This window comes from Terrapene carolina, unplaced genomic scaffold (assembly GCF_002925995.2).
Source record: "Terrapene carolina triunguis isolate 2854851 unplaced genomic scaffold, T_m_triunguis-2.0 Scaffold84, whole genome shotgun sequence".
In the NCBI taxonomy this organism is placed as follows: Eukaryota; Metazoa; Chordata; order Testudines; family Emydidae; genus Terrapene; species Terrapene triunguis.
In genome coordinates, this window is record NW_020664435.1 from 31,601,794 (window position 1) to 31,627,096 (window position 25,303).

General features: G+C 44.7%; 1 protein-coding gene across 3 annotated transcripts in view; it reads right to left on the bottom strand.

Moving 5' to 3' along the window:
* The window catches only part of ANKIB1 (ankyrin repeat and IBR domain containing 1), a 172,427-nt gene that overhangs the window by 13,772 nt on the left and 133,352 nt on the right, over window positions 1-25,303 (bottom strand). For all 3 annotated transcript variants that reach the window (XM_024219035.2, XM_024219036.2, XM_024219033.2), the window contains exons 10-15: window positions 15,004-15,092; window positions 11,323-11,453; window positions 4,873-5,007; window positions 3,229-3,315; window positions 3,066-3,132; window positions 1,728-1,873 (exon numbers count right to left, since the gene is read on the bottom strand). In XM_024219035.2, the coding sequence (XP_024074803.2) occupies window positions 1,728-1,873; window positions 3,066-3,132; window positions 3,229-3,315; window positions 4,873-5,007; window positions 11,323-11,453; window positions 15,004-15,092 (655 nt within the window). The remainder of the gene's footprint in view (window positions 1-1,727; window positions 1,874-3,065; window positions 3,133-3,228; window positions 3,316-4,872; window positions 5,008-11,322; window positions 11,454-15,003; window positions 15,093-25,303) is intronic.

Genomic DNA, 25,303 nt, shown 5'->3' on the forward strand with positions numbered 1-25,303 from the left:
AGACACGTGCATTACCCCTTTAAGTACACTAACCTTACTCTAAGTACATTGCCTTTTTAAGTACATCAGCTAGTTGAGACAGCAGCTGCTGCCAGCAAGCTCCCTCCGTCTTGAGCCCTGTCCCCTGTCGTGTCCCCCGCTCTGTTCAGTGGAGATGGGGTAAAGGAGCGGGGGGCAGAGGAAGGAGGCAACCTGACATTAGCATCCCCGCACAGCAAGCAGGAGGATCCCGGGAGCAGCAGCACACGGCAGCGGGGGGAGGGACAGCTGAACTGCCGGCAACGGATAGCCTGCTGGGCGGCTGCCGCACAGGGAACTTATGGGAGCGGGGAGCTGATGGTCCACCCTGGTTCCAAGCCCCCACCAGCTGGCTCCAACGGGCTGCTTTTTCTGCAAGCAGTGGACAAACCAGGTGGCTGCCAAACAACGTTATAAGGGAGCATTGTGCAACTTTAAACGAGCATGTTCTCTATTTGATCAGCGATGGAACAACAAAACAACGTTAACCAGGACGACGTTAAGTGAGGAGTTCCTGTACTGAATAATTCAATTTCTCTAGAGATACCATCCTGACAGGATTCTCACTCCTGGGTGTTAGCTCCTTAACAAGAAACTGATTGAACTCCCTCAGCCCTCAAAGAATTTTTACCACTGAGGGCAGAGGTGTGCTAAGACAATGCCCATCATGCTGATCAATACTGTCTCATTGTTTCCTTGTACTCCCTATCTGTCTTTATCCATCCCGTCTTATTCTTAAATTGTAAGTTTTTTGGGGCAGGTTCTGTGTTTGTACAGTGTCTAGCATAATGGGTCCTGATCCTTAACTAGGGCTCTTAGGTGCTATGGAAATACATATATATAAATGAAGTTGTGAGGTATAGCGAGTCAAGCCCTCTAGTGCCATTGCATGCCATCCCCTGCTGGGTGTAATAAATACTGCCCTCTAATTCCAGTCAGTTCCTCCTTGATGGCCATCAACAAAGGGGCTGTCTGTTGAGAAAAGCATCATTCTGACATAACTTTCGTTCACCACATTATTCCCAAACTCTGTGGGGAGGTATCTTCTTTAATGTTTATGCCTTGATTCTTTTTCCTTTGGGGCATATTTTTGGTCATGGTTAATCATTTTGTATTGGTTTATCATCCTAGGGAGCTTCACTTCCTCTGCAAACGAAGGGACTGACTAGATCATTTAGAGGGCATTATTTACACCTGGCAGAGAAAGGAGATTTGATGGTCAATACAGGGCTTAGGCTTGCACTATACCCAAAGCCAGTGCCCTTAGGAATCAAAATTATTTTAGAATTGAGGGAGATCTGCTGGTCTCAGCCTAATCCAGGAATGAGAATCCTGTTCATATATCTTCAGAAAAGCAGAATTACAAGTGTATTTTTTTTTCCATTAAGAATCTGTTTGTCTTTAAAGCTGAAATAAAATATATTGTATTATAGACTAAACAATTCTGCCAAAAGTATTCTTCACTCCCTTTCCCCTAATTTGGTTGTAGCCTTAAAACCTTTAAAGACACAATTCAAAATCATAGAGACCCAACAATGAGTTTAATGCTACAGCAAAATAAACAGTTCATTATACACAGTTCTTGCCACGACTTTGTCATTTTGAACTAAGTTTAAGAATTTTATATAGTCAGAAAACATGCAATATGGATAACTAGTATTACAAGAAAAATTAGTTCGGTCACAAAAAGCAAAACATACTTATTTTACCTGCATAAGTTCAAATATTTCTTTCTTTGTGCTTTTAGGTTCCAAAAAGAATCCATATGGATAAGAACACTTGAGAATGCGGCGAGTTTTTAAGAGCTCTTGTACTGCATCTTCAATGAAAGTGGTATCAGGACAGCCTCCTTCAGCTGTACAGTAACACAAGCATTGTAAAAACATTTTTCTGCTGACCTTAATAGTTTTATTATGAGAGTTTCCCCCAAAAGAAGTACAAGTGTGTGTTAATGTAAGATCAGAAATATTTTCCAAATAAAATCCAGTCCATACTGTAAATGGATAGGTGTGGTTATGGTAAAAAAAAGTAACTATGTATCACTAGCTTCTCTCTGACTCAAGTGATCTATTCCTTGTGTGTATTTAGAGTCTCATATGCTTATTCTACTTCCTAATAGAAGCTTTTACTACTTTTTATTCACACTAACATTTCAGAATGAGAAATTACACCATGTAATAGGCCCTAATGGGCCCTATCCATAAAAGGCCTATCCAGAAGGACAGATAAGATTGCTCACTTGGGTCAGCTGGGTAAAACTGCCAGCAGTGACGACCTGACCAGATCTGAATTTCCACTCTTGCAGGTGGTGACATAGCAGGTCATCTTCATACAGTTTCAATACAAACTTACGCCCATGATCCTGCAAAGAGCTCCTCGTGCGCAACCCCTGCATACACGGAGAGTTCACTGGAGGATCAAGACTTTATTTCTTTCTTATGGGTACACTTTCTACAAAGTAAGAAAAACTGATTCAGAACAGATCACATGTAACAAATTGTGTACTGTGCTGTGCGCTGGTTGAATCAAATCATCTTTCCTCACCTTAAAGGTGACTGCATTTCAGAAGCAAGTGATTCTTCCTATATAGCATATATGCTGTAGTTCCTAATGAACCTTGGGATCCTTCAGAGTGTAAGTCACTACATAAATGTAAGATACCATTAAGAGTCTGAAATTCATACTTCACTGTTTCCTCAAGCAATTTTCATTAACATTGTTTTGTCCTTTCTCCCACATATTTTAAATAAATACATGGAATCAGGTGTGGGGGGCTGTTACACATAAATACTGAAAGAGAATTATCATCTCCTTAACAACAAAGGACTCAAACTCAAGTTAACATCAGATGAACTGAGGACTGACAAAGGCTGAAAGTTCAAAGACTGAAATGTACAGAAGTAGCAGTCTGAAATATCTCATTTCTTGTAGGCATCAATATAAGTAAAGAAAAATCTGAAGAACAAAATTGTTCTTTTAGTGTAAAGAGATATTTGACTTCAGACCACTGTTATATAAATCAGTAAATACCAACAAACACTACTTACTTCCACTGAGAGCTCTACTCAACTGCTCCATCTTTTCTTTGGCAGTTTTTAGAAGGCGCTGTTCTAACTAAAAAAAGGGACATAAATAAAATTCAACAAATTCATCTAATTTTTGGACTAATAAAGTGGGGAAAAAATTTATTAGAAACTGTTTGGATCATACCTGATAGCTGAGCTCATGGTTCTTAAACCTTGTGTAATAATGCATAAACCTATCAAGCTCTTGAAATCGTCTATGTTTCTTTTCAGCCTAGAAAATAAGAAATCAAACATGAGTCATCCATTTAGATTTATATTATTTTAACAATCATCAGCAAATACAAAAGTATAGTCAGCTGTTTCAGACTATTAGACATTTATACACAAATACCATGGTAATGGGTACTGTTTAAGACATACTCCTGGAGGAATTCTGTGCCAAAAAAAAAAAAAATTCTGCGCACAATATTTTAAAATTCTGCCAATTTTATTTGTCAAAATAATACTACATAATCACGCCAGTTTCAGTTATTTTGGTAATTTATTTCAAAATACCTGTCAGCAAGCTTGTCTGTAACAATACAGACATACAAACAAAAAATTCTCCCAGGAGTACAGAGTTAAAGAAACCCCTATGACAACCCAGTTCCTGTTTCACCCCCTCCTCCCTTCCCCCCCAAACCCAGCCATGGGGCCAGACCCCAGCCAATACACCTGAAGCCCCTTCCTCCCTAGCCCAGCCGCAGGGGCCCACAGCTCAGACACCTGCCTCCCCCAGAGCTCAGTTGCAGGGGCCCCCTAGCCTAGACACCCGACCCCCTCCACCACCAGAGCACAGCCGCAGGGCCCCCTCTCAGCCCCCCCCCCCCCCCACCACCACAGCACCACCGCCAGGGCCCCCCCCCCCAACCTCCTCCATCCCCAAAGCCCAGCTACAGGGTCCCCCCAGCCCAGACACCCTCCCCCTCAAGTCCAGCCTTGCCCCGCCAGCCCAAACCCCCCTCCTTCCCAGTGCCCAGGGATCCAGAGGGAAAAACAGCCTGATGCTCGGTCCCAGGCTTGAGTGGAGTTTCCTGCATGTCGCTGTCTCCTTCCCTCAGAGTGTGTAGGGAACTGCAGCTGCCGGGAATGCTCCAGCTCCCGCTCCCCCCAGCAGTGTCTCCTATGTGCAAACTGGGCTCTACTGGATCCAGTGGCCCCTAGTGGTGGCCAGCAGCACTGCAGCCCATTTCTGTGGGGGTGGGGAGGTGGGAAAGGAAATTCTGCATGCACATTAATTTTTGCAAAATTCTGCATTATGCAGTGGTGCAGAATTCGCCTAGGAGTAGTCTAAGACAGACAGAAAGGTAATGTTTTGAAATCAGAAGTCTGACAGATACAGCCATCAGAACTGAAGAATTGAGATTTTGTGCCTATAGAGCAACCTTTAAACAGAGGACCTCAAAGTACATTGCAAACATCAATTAAGCCAAATGACACTTCTCTGAGGCACAGCGGGTAATTACAGGACTACTACACTGATTGCAGAGAATGGTAACCACGGTAGAGAGAGATGAAATGACTTTCCCAACATCACACAGTGGGTTAGTAGCAGAACAGAGAACCCAGTTATCTTTGTTCCCAGTATAACACAAGCCTGACAGTATTTTCTTCCTATTACCTCAATATGATATTTAGAGTTATAATTCACTTTTGTTCCACTGAGGACCTTGGATGGGGAAAATTAAACTAATAAATTCTTCTCAGGGACACCAATTCAGAATCTTAGGCAAGACAGAAAATTACAGCCTAAGTATTTTATTGGAGCCAATACAGTTTAATCTCCTACCTCCACTGTCATTTCCTTGGACTGTTCCTCTACATGCTGAATGATTTCATAGCGAGTGCACCTGTAATAGCCTCCAGTAGAAGAGCTGTGCTTCTTCCATTCTTCTAGGCAAATCCAGCAAAAGTCATATTTGCACTTCAGAAGAAGAAGAAAACAAAACTAATATCTGCATCCAATCATGTTACAGATTTCCAGTACTGCATCACTATTCCACCACAACCAACTGAAGCGACAGAATTCACAGGAATAGTACATTCCCCCATATGTTTATATGTCAAAAGAAAATGCCCAAGGACCCTCCTAGCAGATGTATTCTATGGTGCCATATAAAGGTACAGTTTGATTCTCAGACATAGGGCAGGAGTGCTTTGCATGCTATAAATTAAGTCTGGGGTGGGTGCACAGAACGAGATGTTGAGTAGAGCTGGATGGGACTATATCAACATAATGTTTCTGTTGAAAAATATCGGTTTGTTAAAAACTGAAACTGTGTGTGGGGCAGTCTCAGTTTCAATTATTATTATCATTATTTTTTTTTAACTCAAAGGTTTTGGAAAAAGTTTTGAAATTGTCAAAGATAATAAGCTAATCATAGAAAAGGCTGCAGAATGGAGGGAGAGGTTTGGCTAAAGGCTCTCCTTGCTCTGCATCCCAATCAGTAGCTCCCTGCTGCCACAGCAGCTTTGTGTGAGGGGCTGGGTAACTGTCTCATGGTCAACACTCAGGGCTGTGAGCATAGGCTCCAGCAGCTGGAGAAGGGGAGCTTCCCTGGCCCTTTGATATTCTACTTTAACCTACACTTCTGCCACATGTGGGTGTGTGAAGGAAGGAACCATCATTCTTGGGGCTGCTACCCGTCCCAAGGGTGATTTTGCAGCTGAGGTGCTGCTGTTTCTTGGGAGCTTTCCTGCTTGAGGAGGGAGGCCATAGAAAAATGTACCCTAGCCTTAGCACTTGAGAGGCGCCTGAGTCTCTGCAGAGCAGGCACAAATCTCCATCCAGGGGAGGTAAAGGAGACACAACGTCTGGCCTTCTTAGCTTTCTCCACCAGGCTGAACTCCACATGGGTGAGCAGGGCATGAAGAGTTCCAGTGACTCTGAAGAGAAAGGGAGTCCCCCTGTGCTGATAAAAGTAGACCAAGACAGCCTAGTGACTTTAAGCCTGTTTTTCCTCCTCCTCTTCAAATTTGCTCTGCAGCAGGGAGGAGATGGTCTGCCTGCCTGAAGCTGAAGAGACAGATGAAAAACTGGTGGTTCCTCAGAGGTGGAGCCACACATTCCATGCCTCTAATTGACAGGTCTGGTCTGTCTCCAGGGCTGCATGGAGCAGAGACTCAGTGTCATTGATCTGTGAATCTCATTATGAATAAGAAAGATGAGTGATCTTAACTAAGGACCAGATGCTCAGAAGTATTTAAGTGCTTAACTCCCATTGAAATCATGGAAGTCAGTCTAAGTCCTATGAAACTAAAGAAGGTATTTAAGTTGGTCACTTAAAAGAAGCCATTCAAGCAGTGGTCAAGACATGCAAATTAATAATATTAACAATCTTAAATTCAAATTAAATCCCACAACTTCTCTCTATTTATCAATATTTGCTTATGTCTCCTTTCCAGGAATACATAGTCTAAACAATCTGGGGTTTAACTCAAAAAGCTATTAATACTTAAATTATAATAGAATTTCAATACTGCATTAAAATTAGTACAAGAACAAGTTAAATCTAATCCCTTGGCAGTGCTTTGGCAAACTCCATCTCACCAGTGATGCTGAATTCTCGGTGTTGTGATGATGATGTAGAAGCAGTGGTGGTTGGAAGGTTGCTTCCTCTTGATGCTGTGTTGTGGTTTTATTGTTCTTAGCTGTCTTGTTGCTTTTTGTTTGCTTGTAGAGATGAAATGAAGTGGCTAAACTAAGATGAGTGCTGAGAGCTAGAGTGTAACTGGGCAAGTGTGTGTAACAGTACATAAGGGTAAAGGTATAAGCATAAGAGAGTGTTTCAGTTCAGAGAAATTTATACACTTCTTTTTCCATGGCCTCACTGAAAGTGGAAGACAGACCTCTTTCAGGGGTACAGCTGGATTTAAATATCAGCTGCTGTCACCTTCCATTGGCTCAACCTCTTTACTGGATTGTGCTGGTACCATCTTCAGCTCGTGAATATTCAATCTACTATTGCATATGCAGCAGAGTTGTTATTCTTCAGCTTTATGGGTATATTGATTTTTGATATTTAAAGTTTTAACTCTCTCTTTTAATCAATTTATTTTCTGAGTTATCCCTTTAGATCCATCAGTGTTTAATAGGAGCAGAAATTATGTTTCAAATGAGTCCAAATACTCCTATTTCCTGTATAAAAGCTTTTGAAATAGTCAGGTCTTAAAATAGTCTTCAGGCCTTTCAGGTCTTAAAATAGCCTTTTTAAATGTAAACTTTGAGCTCTTAAAATAGTCTTTTTAAATATAAAAGATTCTTAAAGAGAGTATTTAAATGTAAATGGTCAAAGAAAGTATTGTCTTTTCTTTGTACCATCCTTGGAAAGATTCTTCTTGTTTTTCTGAGCTTGATAAGGAGCTGCTTACGCATTGCCAGATAACTAACTGTTTTCCCAATTAATATAAATACTTTCTATACTCAAATGGCTTCTTACATTAGTAACCAGTTATAGCATTAAATAGCTTAGCTACATTTGTACATAAAATATCTTACTTTTCATATAATGGTATCAGGCAGTTATTATATGAAGGCCCGCATTTAGATATACAATATTTGCAAATATACATGTCAAAATAAGCTTATAGCATGTTAAGCATTTGAGGGACAACAAAGGTTTTCACCTTTGAGTAGAAACATGAGTTAGAAGTAACCAGTATCTTCCATAAAACATTTCCCAACCATAAATGAGTCTTCTTGGTTGCTTGCCTTTTGAGCAAATGGTTCCTAGATTTACAACCTACTATTTGTTGTACATTCACAATATGCAATTAAAGACACTTATCAAATACTCTATACAAGGTCAAAATCCCAATTACTAAAATTTATATACATCTTCCAAAGGATAACGTAAAAAAAAATAGTACAGAATGTTAAAACAAAATAGAAGCTATAAAGCTGCATACAAGAGCCGGTGTGAACACAAATGAAGGTAATAAATATGGTTTAACAGGCAAGGTGGTGTCATCCTCTTTGACACTTTGTTCTCACTGTTTGACAGAATGCAGACATTTCCTAGGAATTTCCTTAATTAGATTGAGCATTTCATTATAAAATTAACCAAAAAACATAAGCATGTGAGCTATCATATTCTCCAAGCATCTTGTGTATGAAAATAACAGTGTCCTAAAATTCAGTAACAGTGAAGCCAATTACACAATAACCTAAAATTATAATAAATTATAATTGTTTTATTAATAACCTTTTTTGCATCAATACTGAGGTCTCTCCCCTATTATGTCCTTTACAAATCTTATGCTTCCCCACCTATTTGATATTAAGAAGAATGCTAGAAGACCTGGAGGGATACAGCAAGAATAATTCTGAACTGATTTAGAGTAGATAAGGAATAAATGACAGCCAACTAAGAGACATTCTGGTGAAAAGCCAATGACTTCTCAAAATCATGGTCCAAAACATTTAGGACCCAATTCTGCACTTTGGGCTGTGTGGACATCTAATGGAGTGTGGCAGCTGCAGGGAGCCAGTTGTGACTTTCTAATACTCAACTGGTAGGATCTGGCAGAAATTAGAGCAGCAGGGAGACTACTCTAACTTCCGCCAAAGGCCTAAAGTCCATAAGAGAACTTACGCAAGAGGATGAACAAGTATAAGGGAGCTCCACTCAGGGCCGGCTCTGGCTTTTTTGCCGCCCCAGGCAAAAAAGCCTCCCGCTGCCCCCCCCTCCCCCGGCAGGGGAGGGCGGCGAGCCCCGCCGGGGGGAGGGCGGCGAGCCCCGCCGGGGCTCTGCTCTCCCCAGGGGCCAGAGGCTGCGCCGGGGGGAGGGCAGCGAGCCCCGCCGGGGCTCCGCTCTCCCCGGCGGCCAGAGGCTGCACCGGGGGGAGGGCGGAGAGCCCGGCTGGGGCTCCGCTCTCAGGCCAGAGCGCCGTGCCACCCCCCTTCAGGTGCCGCCCCAAGCACCAGCTTGGTGGGCTGGTGCCTGGAGCCGGCCCTGGCTCCACTCCACCATGCGGCCAAGCCGTGGAATAACCCTTCCCCCTCCTCTTATATAAGGGAGAGGGGAGGCTAGCACAGGAAGTAGCAGAGTTGCCTCTATCAGCTTTCTCCTGATGGAGAGTTTCCCTACATAAGGGGAATTCAACACCAGTCATCTCTGGCCATTTTAAAGCCACTTTGTGCTGCTTACAAGGTGCAAAGCGTTCTTAGCAGACTGGAGAATCTGGCCCCTAGTTAGTACCTGAAATGCTGGTAGAACTGAAGTAGTGACACTAACTTATGTTTAATGGTGAAAGCCAATCAAGCCTATAGTAAGCAACACTTGAAATCTTGTTGAGTTGAGCTTATTGCATGAGTTGAGCTCATTTGAAGAAAGAACAAGATAAATGGTAAACCTAGAATGAACCAGTGAGGGCAAGGCAGGATCTGTTTCTGCTGGCAGCACAAACAACAAAATCCCTAAATATAGCAGAGGAAAAGTGAGGAGGAGTATGTGATGGCCGCAGAAAGAAAAAGCCATTTGCATGGTATGCAGAGACAGACAGACTCCTGGAAAAAGAGAAAAAGAGAACTGTTTTCTAACCCAAGGTATATTTTGATAGAAGCCAACCTACCTACACAAATAAGTGTTTGAAACCTTAGTAGTGATAGATACCCCCTTCTTAATCTGAAAACCTGACATTATTAAATGGACATATTAGCTGTTCTTGCTACTTTCACATAAGCTATTGTGACAGGGTCAGGCCAGATGGCTACAGGAGAGTAGTGGAAGGTAGATACATTAACCCCAGATTAAGCAGGTCCCTTTTCCCTGAGTAAGATAACAGGGACTATTCCAGAACAATCAGGAACTTGTTAGAACCAATTAAGGCAAGCAGGCTAATTAGGACACCTGGAGCCAATTAGGAAGCTACTAGAACCAATTAAGGCAGGTAGGCTAATTGGGGTACATGGTTAAAAAAAGAAAGACCTCCCTTCAGTTTGGGAGAGGCACGTAAGGAGCTGGGAGCTAGAGGATGTTCTATTGGAGGACTGAGGAATACAAATGCCATCAGGAAGAAGGTCCTGCGTTGAGGACAAAGAAGGTGCTGGCGGGAAGTCATGGGGAAAGTGACCCAGGGAGTTGTAGTTGTCACATAGCTGTTACAGGAGACACTGTAGACAACTGCGATCCAGTAGAGGGAGGGCCCAGGTTCCCCCCATTCCCCCAACTCCCTATTTGACACATGAAGAGTTGACCTGGACTGTGAGTCATATCAGAGGGGAAGGTCTCTGGCCTGTCCCCGACCCACTAGGTGGGACAACAGAGACTGCGGGGATTGTTCTCCTCCCTTTCCACCATACTGGCCAGTGATGAGGTTAGCTGAGTGAACGGCAGGTTTGAACCAGTGGCAAATGTGGCCAAACTGTGGGCTGCCGTGAACCTCTGAGGCAAGCAAATCCGCCAGAAAGCGCAGGACCCACCAAGGTAGAGGAGGAACTTTGTCACACTATCCATTGACTAAAAAGCAAGTACTCTAACTTTCTGCTTTTAGTTCATTTGAAAAAAGAGTTGTCTGAGATGTATTATAATGTTACATAAAGAGGTTTTGACATAGAAAATATTGCTATGCAAAACCTATTTAATTTTGTGAGGTATTGAAAACTTGCATCTACTTTTCTGTCTATTGTTACCCCTAAAGTCTTTCTTGGAATTACTGCTCTCCTGGTTTCTCACTCCCATTGAATATCTATGTTTACGTTTTTCCACCTTATTTTGATCTTTGTATTATTTCTGATCTTATTTTGATATTTTCAGCTCACCTTATTTCTCTTTGTATTATTTCTCTATCTTCATTAGTGTTCACAATGCCTCAAAATTTATTATCTTCTGTGAATTAAATATGGTATTCACTTTCTCTTCTAGGTCATTAATGAAAAGTGGACAACGCAAAGATCTGTATAGTTTTCCTCTAAGCCTTTCCTCCTATTTTATTCTTCGTTTACTGCTTGTCATTTCTCTTTGTTTATTGTCCTTCAACCCATGTAACCAGTGTTCACTGTCAAGCCAAAATGGATCTTGTAAGTAAGATTTAATGAAATTGTATATCAAATATTCTGCTTACATCTTAATACATTAGAGCTTCTTTCTATCTGCCAATGTTGCAATTTGGTTTAGAAGTTCCATTAGATCCCATGCCTGTGATTTCAGAGGCTTTGTATGTTTACATTTACAAAATAGACATGTATATACAACTTGAGTTACACTTTCCACCATAAACAATATAAACTTCTTTATACCTTTGCACACTGCATGTGGTTGCAGCCCTCATTCTTCTGAATTGGAGATTTGCAGTTGGCGCATGGTTTGGAGTTAGTTAGTAACCATAGGCAGTTGGCAGCATCTTCATAAGCCTCACTAACTCCTACAACTTTGAGAAAAAAAAGTGGAAAAAAAATTAGAAAAGTTAAGATTATGTGCATATCAATTTTTGTAAAATGTAGGCGAAGAAGTCTGCATGTTTCCCTAATTCTTGACAGTGCACATTAATTTCCTCATAAACCTACAGCATGTGTTACAAAGTAATGAAAGGAAAAAATTAAGATGCTTTGACAAATACGACATAAGTCAAAGGTCACATCCACACCTCAATCAGCTAGGGAATGCATCTGTATATTTTATTATGCTTTACATTATAATTTATTAAATATACTATAAGATGTTAACACAGTCCAAGACCCATGCTAGGAATTTAAAAAAATCATTGTTGATACTTAAGTTTTATACTAGTTTCTATGGATCACTCCAAATAAGTGTGTGTCCTGTGTTATTTTACATTAATTAATAAATGATGGTAACCATCATCACCTACGAGCCCTGGTCATGGATCAGGACCCCACTGTACTAGGCATTGTACAAACACAGAACAAAAGACAGTCCCCTGCCCCAAAAGTTTACAATCTAAATAGACTTATTCACCCTTCCCCCATTTTTTTTTTTTTTTTTTTTTAAACACAAGTATCAGCTGCTTCTATTTCTCTAAGATTTATGGAAATGACTTCTGGACATAGCATTAAGAGCCAAACCATGTACAATAGGTACTGCAGACGCTCCCTGACTTACGCAAGCATTCCGTTCTGGAACGCCTTGCGTAAGTCGGGGACGTATACCCGACAATTACACACACAACCCCCCCCCCAAAAAAACCCAACCCACTTACGGAACTTTTTCTGTAAGTGTGGGTTTGCGTAACTCGGGTTTGTGTAACACGGGGAGCGTCTGTACTTTAGAAAATAAATACTCAGTGCTTTGGGACTCTTCTGGAGATTACAAGATTTCCTACCAAGTTCTAAAATACAATTTTGGGAGGTGGGGGGAGGAAGATTTTAATTTGTGTTTTGGCCTCATCCACACTGCCTGACTGAACTGTGTGAAAGCAGTTTTAGCCTACAGCAGTTTTAAAGCATAATATATGGAGATATACCTATCTCATAGAACTGGAAGGGACCCTGCCTTCACTAGCAGGACCAAGTACTGATTTTTTGCCCCAGATCCCTAAGTGGCCCCCTCAAGGATTGAACTCACAACCCTGGGTTTAGCAGGCCAATGCTCAAACCACTGAGCTATCCTTCCCTCCCCTGCCCACTTAGAACAACTACAGGAAACACAATACAAATGTACATTGGGCTAGTGGGAGATATTTATTAAATTGGACTTTCCATTGTAAAGTAAAAAGAATCAGGAAATATCTCATAATAGCATGAAAAGGGAATCTGAAATTTTCAAAGATACCAAGCAAATTCTATTTTAAAATGCTTAGTTAATTTAACAATGGCTTTATAATAATAATTAGCATTTACATACCACATTATATGTTCTAAATGCTGTAGACACACGAAGGGCCTAATTCTGATCTAATTTAACATTGGTGTAAAATAGGAGAGGCAACAGAGTTACATCAATAAGCCAGCATGAAATCAGAATAAAGTTGTAAGCAATTAATCTAATTACACTGATAAAATAACCAATATTTTTAACATTACAAAGATAAAGATTACTGACCTGTAACCAGAGTTCTTCAAGTGGCCTCTGCACATTCACATTCTTAGAATGTACTCATGGCGTAGCTAGAAATGGAAACTTCTAGCAGTACTGCACATTGGAATGCTTCTTTCTTGGAGTTATAATTCCAACTCAGGCATTGGAGGAGGTGCACAGATGCACAACCCATTTATAGCTTTGCTCTCCGAATGTACAGAGCCACGAGGGGAAGAGAAAGGGGAAGAAGGTGCAAGAGCACTCCAACAGGCACTGCTACCAGAAACTTCCTCTGGTCCTGATGGTACCATGGGCACATCCCAGAGTAGGAATGTGCAGAGGGCCACTTGAAGAGCTTACCTTTACAACAATTATGAAAGTCTTGAATTTCCAATTCATTCCAGTTGTAAGATGCATTTCCCATATCCAAACCGAAAGAATCAAACTGTCAAGGGGGCAGCTCTGTGTGTATGTGCATGTGCCTATATTATATATATAAATAAAATCTTGTGACTTTAAAAAAAAACAAAAACAAAAAAAACAGCTCTGCCATTGAAACAACTCAGAATATTTGGCATGGAAATAGTCTTAACTGAGGGGAAGTGCTTTTGAATCTTCTGGCTAAAAATCTATCGATCGATCTATCTAGATCAGAGGTGAGCAAACTACAGCCCGCGGGCCCACATCCGGCCCACGGGACCCTCCTGCCTGGCCCTTGAGCCCTCAGCCCCTCCCCTGCAGCCTCAGCTCACTGTGCCGCTGGCGCAACGCTCTGGGCGGCGGGGCTGCAAGCTCCTGGGGCAGCGCAGCTGCAGAGCTGCGGCCTGACCCGGTGTTCTGTGCTGTGCGGTGGCGTGGCTGGCTCCAGCTGGGCGGCACAGCTATCTGTCCTGGTGCTCTGGGCAGCTCGGCTCTAGCGCCGCCAGCCACCGGTGCTTCAGGCAGCGTGGTAAGAGGGCAGGGGAGTTCGGGGTGGTGGTTGGGGGTGGGGATAGGGGTCGGGGCGGTCAGAGGGCGGGGAACATGGGGGCAGAAGTTCCAGGGGGGCAGTCAGGAAGGAGAGGGGGGGTTGGATGGGGCGGTGGGGGGCAATCAGGGAGAAGGGGTGGGTGGATGGGGCAGAGGTCCCGGGGGGGGGGGGGGGGGGGGGGGGGGGGGGGGGGGGCGGGGGGGGGGGGGGTAGGGGGCGTTGGCTGGGCCACGCCTGGCTGTTTGGGGAGGCACAGCCTCCCCTAACCGGCCCTCCATACAATTTTGGAAACCCGATGTGGCCCTCAGGCCAAAAAGTTTGCCCGTCCCAATCTAGATATAGATATGAAAAGTCTATTTTCCCCTATTGTGCTTTTACTCAAAATTGGCTGAAACTCCAACTTACCAAAATAATTCACCTTCTGCCACAGATCAACTAAGGAAGACGTGCTAGCAAGGAAGCCACTGGATCAGGGGAAAGGTCACTGCATTTATGTTGAACTGTTTTTTATGTGGGAGTTTGCTCAAGATATTCAGTGCAAACAATAAATAGTTCCCAGAAGAAAAGGCCTGAACAGACTCTGGGTGTGGCCTTTAGTCCTTCTTGGCCTGGGGAGACAGGTTAGCTATTTACATGGACACTGCTACTCTTCTTGTAAAACCAGTTTCTGACTTTATGGTAAATTTATTGAATTAGGATTTTTTAAAAACATACATGTTTTAGGTAATTTTTCCCCCTATGATGTTACCCAAAACAAATCTTTAATCTGTAGGGTTTGATTTAAGACATGAGCAAGGAAATTCAGAGTTAAAGAAAGGGGAAAAAACAGAATTATACAGTTTTCAGCACCATTTTTTTATTAGTCAATTTCTACAGGACAAATTATCAAACCTCTCCTCTTTCACACTGATTTCTTAACTACCATATAGTTCTTATTTAATGTTGTTAAAAATCCCACAAAAACCACTCTTACGTTCTTCTGGTTTCATTTCTGATATCTTCTGCAGCCAGTTCTTCCATGTTTGGCAGTCACAAGGTTCATGTGCTTCACCAAGACATTCCCTGAAAAATTAAGTCATAAATACAGTAGGTAATTGTTTAAATTCTACTTTGGTTCAAATTTAAAAATAATCAAGGCAAACTCTAATTAAGACAGGAAGATAAAGAAACCTACTCAATTACTCTCACTTTAAAACATTCTTACATTTGCTCACAACCCAAGGTGGAGCTTCATGAAAATTAATGGAAGAATTTAAGTGAGGCAGCAAAGAAAAATGCTTTTTAATTATGATGGAGAATATCTGAAAAGCAGCTGGTATGTGCTATGTTTTATGCGCTGACCAGTAATTAATCTAGGCCTATATATGATGGTCATACAGCTTTTGTACAATGGGTGAAGTTGACCTCAGTGCAGATGGACTACGAAAGTCCTTTATTATTCATATTAAAGTAGTATTTCAAAGGCCCCAATCAGCACTGAGGCCTCACTATGTTAGATACTGTACAAACATATAGTAAGACAAAGTCCCTGCTCCAAAAACCTTTCTGGCTAAGTATAAGCTCCTAGTTTAAGTGGAGTTTATGTGGTGCATAGGGCCTTGAGTAGGCTCTCTACAGCTGGGATGAATTTCACCCAGAATTACTTGTCCGTCTCCACTGATGATCATTAATCCTTAATAACAAGGTCAGTGCTTAAGTAAATCCCCATTGCTTTCACACTCCTCTAATGCTGAGTAAATTTGGATTTCTACCCTTCCCAGAGACCCTAAATGGAAAGGAGATAATATTGGTTGAAATTATATGGACACACAAGGAGTTAACAGTGGGTCCCCCAAGTTTTTCCAGATTTACTACTGCTGGTTTTCAGGATGGCAGTCAGTATACAGCAGCAGATACATGGCTTCCAGATGGTGCTTGGGTGTAGATGTGTCAACACGGATTCCAGAATTGTCACGACTTGCTCTTTTACTGGAAATACAGCAAAACAGCTCGAGACATCTGCCACGTGAAATACACAAATAGTTTATAAATGGCATATATTTCCACATGGACACCTGCTTTATCAAAGAAAATGCAAATTGTTTTTTGAGGATCAAATGGTAAACTACTTCCTGTAATGCAATGTCATAAGCTGAATAAATACTCATGATCTCCCTTGTCCTCATCACAACAGGGAACATGTGATCAAGAAAAGCTTAAAGAAAACTACAAAAAAGAAAAGAGCTTTCTGAGCCACCCTCTTCTACCTGTACAATTGAAATAAGGCTAGGGTCAATCTGAGCTATAGGATGAAATCCTGGCCTTGTTGACTTCACTGGGGCTAGACTTCACCCATAATAACTGTTCTTGGATAATTTTAAATGTATGCAGAGAAAACAAAATTAGCAGAAAGGGAACTAACAAGAGAATGGCCCCCTTACCTAAAGGCTGATTAATTCACCCCACACAACAAACAAAATAACAAAGACATGCGCACTGGCTTCTCTGTGGATTGTGAATTTTTGAACAGACTCACTTCAAATCCTAAATTTTGGAATACCTGCAGAGACTTTGAACAACTCTAAAAAGAGAATGAACCAGGAATTACAGAAATACAGGTAAGAAATACAGATTGTCAACACAGTCTGAATCTTGGTGTACGTTTTGAAGGGCAAACAGCCTAAAAAGGAAGAAATGGGAAAACCCAAATTACTACAGCTGCATCTCCTTGAGAGACAATGTTAGGTACTCTTCTAGAGACTGGATTCAGGGTGTGAGCATGGAAATCCTGAACCTTCTTTGTTGCAGGAACGCCTTTGCTGACCACCAATAAATCTGTTCAAGTTAAGAGACTGAAAACTGTTATATTTTCTAAAAATGGATAACTACTTAAGGTGCAGTATTGGTCAGCCTTGTCCCAATTTCTATGACACTACTGCATAGATTTTTGCCTTAGCGGTATTTGTAGGATAAGCAGTGGCGCCCCTTGAGTGCCACGTTCATGCGCCACTATATCAGGCGCTGCTGACCCTATGCTCTCTCAGTTCCTCCTTACCAGTAACTCTGACAGAGGGGCAGGAGGACAGGTAATAGAATGGACATGAGCAACACAATCTCGAATAACAGTTACGAAAGGTAGGTAACTGTTTTTTCTTCTTCGCGTGCTTGCTCATGTCAATTCCATTCTAGGTGACTCACAAGCAGTGCAAATGGAGGTGGGCTCGGAGTTTGCGGTCTTGCAGCACTGCCCTGCTGAAGCCAGCATCATCCTGGGCCTGCTGGGTCAGCACATAATAGGCCATAAATGTTTGGACAGAGAAGTGCCAAAGGTTCAGAGCTTCTTGGCAGAGGGCCACTGACCTCGCTCTACCTTGTCTGTTGATGTAATATATTGTGGCAGTATTGTCCATAAGGACCTGCACCACCTTGCCCTTCAGGTGCAGGGCTGGCTCCAGGCACCAGCCGACCAAGCACGTGCTTGGGGCGGCACCTTGGGGCAGGGCAGCACTCGATTTTTTTATTTTTTATTTTTGGATTTGGCGGCGCGGCGCTCGGACGGGGGGGCGTGAGCTTCGGGCGGCGTGGCGCTCGAAGGGGGGACGGGGGCTTCGGGCGGTGCTCGGAGGGGGGACGGGGGCTTCGGGTGGCGCGGTGCTTGGAGGCCGCGGGCGGTGCTCGGGGGGGGGGGTGGCGGGGCGACGCTCTTCTTTTTTGCCTGGGTCAGCAAAAAAGTTAGAGCCGGCCCTGTTCAGGTGGGGCAAGAAGGTCTGGCAGGCCAGGCAAAATGCTCGGAGCTCCCTGACATTGATGTGGAGGGCCAGATCGTCCCACAACTAGAGGCCCTGGGTGATCAGCTCGCCCAGGGGGGCTCCCAAGCACAGGTCCAAACCATCGGAGACCAGGGTTAGTGATGGCGATGGGGTCGCGAAGGGGACTCCCTGAAACACCAACCTGGCGTCCAACCACCAATACAGGGATGACAGGATGTGATCCAACACCCTAATCACCTGGTCTACCTCGTGTCTGTTGGGGGTGTAAACCGACGCCAGCCACACATGCAGCGACTGGAGTGGAGCTGTGCATGACTGACCACAGATGTACAGGTGGCCATGTGGCCCAGCAACTGCAGGGAGGTGAGAGCCATGGTGAGTGGGCAGTTCCTCACATGGGAGATCATAGAATCATAGAATATCAGGGTTGGAAGGGACCTCCCCTGCTCAAAGCAGGACCAATTCCCAACTAAATCATCCCAGCCAGGGCTTTGTCAAGTCTGACATGGCTTGAAAACGCGCCTCCGGGAGGAAGGCACTGGCTCGTGTGGAGTTGAGAACCGCCCCTATGAACTCTATGCGTTGGACCGGCTTTAACGTGGATTTTTTCTTGTTTATCAACAGGCCCAGGTCGTGGCAGGTGGAATGCACCAGATTGAGGCTTCTCTGTACTTGGTTCCGAGACCTGCCTTTGATGAGTCAGACATCGAAATACGAGAAGACCTGGACCCTCAATGTCTGAGGTAAGTGGCCACTGGAACCTTGGAGCCAATGAGAGGCCAAATGGAGGTGCCATAAATTGGAAATGGCGTTTGCCCACTATAAAATGGAGGAAATGTCTGTGACTTTGGAATATGGAGATGTGAAACTAGGCCGTCCTTCAAGTCGAGGGTGGCCTACCAGTCTCCTGGATCCAGGAGGGGATGATGGAGGCCAGGGAGATCATGCAAAACTTGCTTTCGGGATTAGGAAGTAGCGGGAATAGAACCCCTTTCCCCATATGTCCCGAGGAACCTCTTCCACTGCCCCCATGTGCAGGAGGTTCTCGACCTCCTGAATAAGAAGGTGCTTGTGAGAAGGGTCCCTGTCATAAACATACAGCTAAGGGTAGCATAAAATCCCTCCTTACCCTGTAAAGGGTTAATCCCTCCTTTACCTGTAAAGGGTTAAGAAGCTCAAACAATCTGGTTGGCACCTGACCAAAAGGACCAATAAGGGGAGAAGATACTTTCAAATCTGTGGGGGAAGGTTTTTGTTTTGGGTTCCTTTGTTCTCTCCGAGTCAGTGAGGAACCAGAGCAGGGAAAATACATCTCCCTAAGCCATATCTGAACTAAGCATCTAATATTACAGAAATAGTAAGTAAAAGCAAGGAAATGAGTTAGATTATCTTTTGTTTTAGCTTGTGAATTTTCCTTGTGCTAAGAGGGAGGTTTATCCCTGTTTTTGTAACTTTAAAAGTTTTGCCTAGAGGGGAAATCCTCTGTGTTTTGAATCTGATTACCCTGTAAATTACCTTCCATCCTGATTTTATAGAGGTGCTTCTTTTACTTTTTATTTATTATAAAGTTCTGTTTTTTAAGAATCTGATTGGGTTTTTAGTGTCCTAAAAACCCAAGGGTCTGGTCTGTGCTCACCTTGGTCACTCTCAAGCCTTCCCAGGAAAGGGGGTGAAGGGCTTGGGGGGATATTTTGGGGAAACAGGAATTCCAAGTGGTTCTTTTCCTGAATCTTTGTCTAACTCACTTGGTGGTGGCAGCAGTACTCATCCAAGGACAAGGAAGGATGTGTGCCTTAGGGAAGTTTTTAACCTAAGCTGGTAGAAATAAGCTTAGGGGGTCTTTCATGCGGGTCCCCACATCTGTACCCCAGAGTTCAGAGTGGGGAGGGAACCCTGACAGTCCCTGAAGAGGGACAGAAGGGAGGGGCGGCCGAAAATTGCAGGGTGTAACCACGAGACACTATGTCCAGCACACAACGGTCCAAGGTGACTTGGGACCTGGCCAAACAGAAGAGACGAAGACGGTTGAGGAAAGAGCGGGGTGGATCTTGGCAGGTGGCTGGGGCATTGCTCTCTACCACACCCTCAAAACGAGCACTTCTGGCCCCCGGGGTGTTTTGCCTGACTGGGCTACGCAGGATAGCGGGGGGAAGAAGGGCAACTACAGCTGAAACTAGCGTCTCTGTCCCTTCTTCTTGCAGGTCCCTGGTGAGACTGCCAAGGCCTAGGCGGCAGCCGGAACTACTTCCTCGCAGGCTGCAGCATATGCATTCCCAGCAAGCGAAGGATGACCCTGGTGTCCTTCAGCCCATGCTGTCCCGCATCTGTTTGGTCTGAAAAGAGAACATTCCCATCCAAGGGGAGATCTTGGATGGAGGTCTGCATTTCCTGAGAGAGACCTGCAGTCTGAAGCCAGGAGCTGCGCCTCATCACCACCGCTGACGCGACCACCTTGGCTCATGAGTGCACCGTATCCCATGCCATCTGGAGGGAGCACCTGGCAGCCGCCAGGGTGCCAAATTTCTGGGCAAAACCCCGTGGAAGGGATTCCTTGAACTTATGGAGGGAGTCCCATAAGTTAAACTTGTAACAGGCCAAAAGGGCCTGATGGTTTGCCACCTGGAACTGCAAAACTGGCCATTGAATAAATCTTTCTACCAAACAGATCCAACGGTTTGGCCTCTTTGTTCTTGGGAATGAAATTGGTATGCCCCTGCTTGTCTCTTTCATGGACGGCAGAGACCACCAGCAAGCTTGGGGGAGGGTATAGAGGTACTCAAACTCCTTGACGGGGACAAAGTACTTCTTTTCGGCCCTCTTTGAGGTGGGAGGAACGGAGGAAGGGGTTTGCCAGAGACCCTTGGCAATCCTAAAGACACCTTCATGCACCGGTAGTGCGACACAGGTCGGGGTGGAGGCTGACAGAATGTTAAACAAGGTGTCCGTCTGCTTAGCCATTTCCTCCACCTCCAGGCCCAAGTTCTTAGCTCCCCCGATACAGCAGGGCTTGCTGTATCCTTGGTGTTCCTTGAAATCGTCCAGCGGACTTGCCCTTGAGGGTCCAGCAACTGCCTCATCTGGGAATGAGGACGATGATTGCTGTGCCGGGGGAGGTTCTGGGGCATCTTTCCTCGCACGGGAGGGAGGCTTGGGGTGGACGCCATTCCCTCTGCTTCAACCACCGGGTGTCCCTCATGCACCGATCCCAGTGCTGCCAGCTGTTGTTCCGAGGCGGCGGCCCATCAGTGGTGAGAAGGGGGCATCGCCACAACCGGCATTACTTATGTGCTGCAATAAGGCCACTGCACCGGCCAGTGGCTGTGCTGCCAAGTCTGTGCCGTTGCCGTGGCCTTGGGTGCCCATTCGCACCAATGCTGACTAGGCAAGGGGCTGAACTGGGTTTCCGTGCTGGAGGAATCCCCTTCCGGTGACCACAGTGGGGCCTGGTGCCCGGAACGAGATAATCAGTGCTGGTACCGAGGGGACCGGAGACACAACGGGGAGCACTCCTACGATGGAGCCGACTGGGATGTGAGCTTAGAGGACGATCTGTGGGAGGGTGAGCGGCGTTGATAATACGGAGACCGGTGTCTTGCTCTAGGCGATCCGTGTCGAGATGGCAGCAACCATGAATGCAGCGCTGGTGACCGAGGGCGAGCCCCAGAGCATCTGGGCTGCAACTCCGGCGCAGAGGTAGAGAGCACTGCTTCATCTCGGGGGATCAGCGGCGCTCCATTGCCCCCTGAGGGGTCTTAGCGGCTAGCTTACCCTCGTGGGGAGCCTTTGCTGGTTCCTGGGGCGCATCAGTGGCGTGGGCAGAGGCCTGTGTTCTCTCGGTGCCAGGGGAGACTATGAAGGCGTCAGTGCCACCAGGGCTTTTGGTCCCATGCAGCTCCCGGGAGTCCGTACTGTTGGGGAGGTGCGAGCATGCGGCTCTGGAGTGGCCAGGGATCCCTAAGTGGGTCCTTTGCCCAATGGCCCTGGGCCCTTTTTGCTTGGTGCTGGGGTTTTAGTCTTCTTTTTGGGCACTGGTGACAGGGAACAATGACGGGTGGAGCTTGGTGCCGGGGGCGCACTGCACACCGAGGCCAAGATATTTGGCGAGTCCTGGTGGGGCTGCACAGAGGCCAGACACAGGGTGGACTCCATGAGGAGAGCCTGTAGCCAAATATCCCTTCTTCTGTGTGCGGGGCTGGAAGTTCTTACAAATTCGGCACTTGTCTCTAACGTGTGACTCTCCTAAGTATTTGAGGCAGCTGCTATGGGGGTCACCTACAGGCATAGGCCTGTTGCAGTCCGCGCAGGGCTTAAACCCAGGAGACCAGGGCATGTCCTGCCTGGGACAAAGTTCCTGCTGGAACCCTAGCTGCTAACTATTAACTACACTTAACAACTACTTAACACTAACTACTATGAACAGAACTATTTACAAAGCCCTAAGGCTCAAAGACAGTAGACGGAAACTGCTAGCCCTTGCAACGCAAGTGAAGGCGCTCAGACTAACCACCATGGGCAGTAAGAACGAACAGAGAGGGCGTAGGGTCAGCAGCACCTTATATACCGGTGCATGAGCGTGGCACTCAAGGGGGCGCCACTGCTGACCCTACAGATACTGCTAAGGCAAAAAACTTCTGGGGGCGCAGGCACACCTAGAATCGCATCACCATGAGCAAGCACTTGAAGAACTACTAACTATTAATGGTAATGTAACAACAATTCTTGAAAAAGGCTCCACCGGCGATCCTGGTAATTACAGTGCCTAACATCAGTACTAGGTAAATTGGTTGAAACGATATAGTAACGAAGAGAATTATCAGACACATAAATGAACACGATTTGTTGAGGAAGTGTCAACATGGCTTTTATAAAGGGAACTCATGCCTCACCAATCTTCTAGAATTCTTTGAAGGGGTTAACAAGCATGTGGACAAGGGTGATCCAGTGGATACAGTGTACTTAGACTTTCAGAAAGCTTTTGGCAAGGTGTTTCACCAAAGGCTCTTAAGCAAACTAAGCAGTCATGGGATAAGAGGAAAGGTCCTCTCATGGATCAGTAACTGGTTAAAAGACAGGAAACAAAGAGTAGGAATAAATGGTCAGTTTTCACAGTGGAGAGAAGTAAATAGTGGGGTCCCCCAGGGATATGTACTGGGACCAATGCTGTTCAACATATTCATAAATGCTCTGGAAAAATGGGTAAACAGTGAGGTGGTAAAGTTTGCACATGATACAAAATTACTCAAGATAGTTAAATCCAGAGCAGACTGTGAAGAGTTACAAAGGGATCTCACGAAACTGGGTGACTGGGCAACAAAATGACAGATGAAAGCCAATGTTAATAAGTGTAAAGTAATGTACATTGGAAAACATAATCCCAACTATACTTATAAAATGATGGGGTCCAAATTAGCTGTTACCACTCGAGAAAGAGATATTGGAGTCTGTAGCAGGGCGGTCACCCCGCTCCAGTCAGAAAGGGGTTAAAACCAGCTCTGGGAAAGGGCTGCCCCGAAGAGCCAATCAGGGGGAGGGCCGGTAGCAGCCAATCCGGGCCCAAGAGGGCTAGTATAAAAAGGGCTGTGAGCTAGAAGGCAGGCAGTCTCACTCCAGCCTTGGGGTGGGAAGGAGTGGGCTGCCTGGGAGCACAGGGTACCTTCAACAGAGCAGTGCTGGAGAGCTCAGGCCTGGCAACCTCCAAGGCTGAGGCCTGACAGGAAGGCCTAAGGAGATACTGGGGCTGCAGGGAAAGGCAGCAGGTCCAACCCCCTAGCCAATGATGAGTGGCCATTGCAAACTGCAGTTTGCCCCTGAATAAAGGAGCTAGATGAGGACTGGCAGTGGGTCACTGAGGCAAGGTGGGCTCAAGCGAGTGGGGTTCCCTGGGTGAGGTGCAGCACCCCAAGGTAAGGGGCACCGTGGTCCAGGGGGGACATAGGGCCTACACATGGTGGAGATAAAGGGACTGCAGAGGGGCAGATAACCGAGGGCGAGATATTGGACTATAGAGGGCTCCAGGGCTGAGAAAGCTAATTCCCAGGATGGCCAGCAGGAGGCGCCACGGTGGTGAGTCAGCGCTCTGCTACAGAGTCATTGTGGACAGTTCTCTGAAAACATCCACTCAATGTGCAGAGGCAGTCAAAAAAGCTAACAACGTTAGGAACCATTAGGAAAGGGATAGATAATAAGACAGTAAATATCTTAATGACACTATATAAAGTCTTGATATGCCTACACTTTGAATATGGCATGCAGTTCTGGTCACCACATCTCAAAGATATATTAGAATTAGAAAAGGTACAGAGAAGGGCAACAAAAATGATTAGGGCTATGGAACAGCTTGGAAAAGAGACGACTAAGGGAGAATACGATAGAGGTCTATGAAATCATGAATGGTGTGGAGAAAGTGAGTGAGGAAGTGTTATTTACCCCTTCACGTAACACAAGAACTAGGGGCCACCCACTGAAATTAATAGGCAGCAGTTTAAAACAAACGTAAGGAGTACTCCTTTACACAACGCACAGTCAACCTATTGAACTTGTTGCCAGAGGATGTTGTGAAGGCCAAAAGTATAACTGGGTTAAAAAAAAAATTGATATGTTCATGGAGGATAGGTCCACCAATGGCTATTAGCCAAGATGGTCATGGATGCAATCCCATGCTCTGGATGTTCATAAGCCATTGGCTGCCAGATGCTGGGACTGAATGACAGCGGATGGATCACTCGATAATTGCCCTGTTCTGTTCATTCACTCTAAAGCATCTGGGAATTGGCCACTGTCAGAAGACAGGATATTGGGCTACATGGACCATTGGACTGACCCAATATGGTTGTTTTTATGTTCTTAATAATTTATATATTCTGGGCATTGATAAGAATTCTGAACAGGGAAACTTATATTATATATTTTCATACATACATGGGTTAAATATTAGTGTGTGTAAAGTATGGGCCAAATTATCCATTCCACCTTTTCTGCAGTAGGCATAACACCAAAAGTAAGAAGGATTCCACTTACCAAAACCTTTTTGAACTTTGGAACTCAAAAATTCCTCCTCCCTGAACCTTGATAACTCACAAATCCTAGCAAAACATATGCCAAATCTTAAACTAACTGCAAGTATAAAAAACAATTCTTCCTCCATCTCCCTGGTCTACACTAATGTGTGTGTATGTTCTTAATAATTTATATATTCTGGGCATTGATAAGAATTTTGAACAGAGAAACTTGACTGTATAGTTGAGTAATTGTGTCCTAGCAAATTTCACATGAAAAGCCTCCTCCACAAAATCACTTAAGAATTAGCCTTACTGAGAGCCATACATAGTACTGTATGTGAATCCCTCAGATTAAATAAAACCCCAGGATTCTAAAAAAGCATGACCTAGTGGTTTTCTGGAATATAATTGTGAACATGTCAACATCTATTCTGATTATACTGCAAACCTCTAAAACAGGCACAAAAGTTTCTCTACCATGAAAATAGAACTGAAAAGCCTAGAGCACCATGCAGCTGTTTTGTGT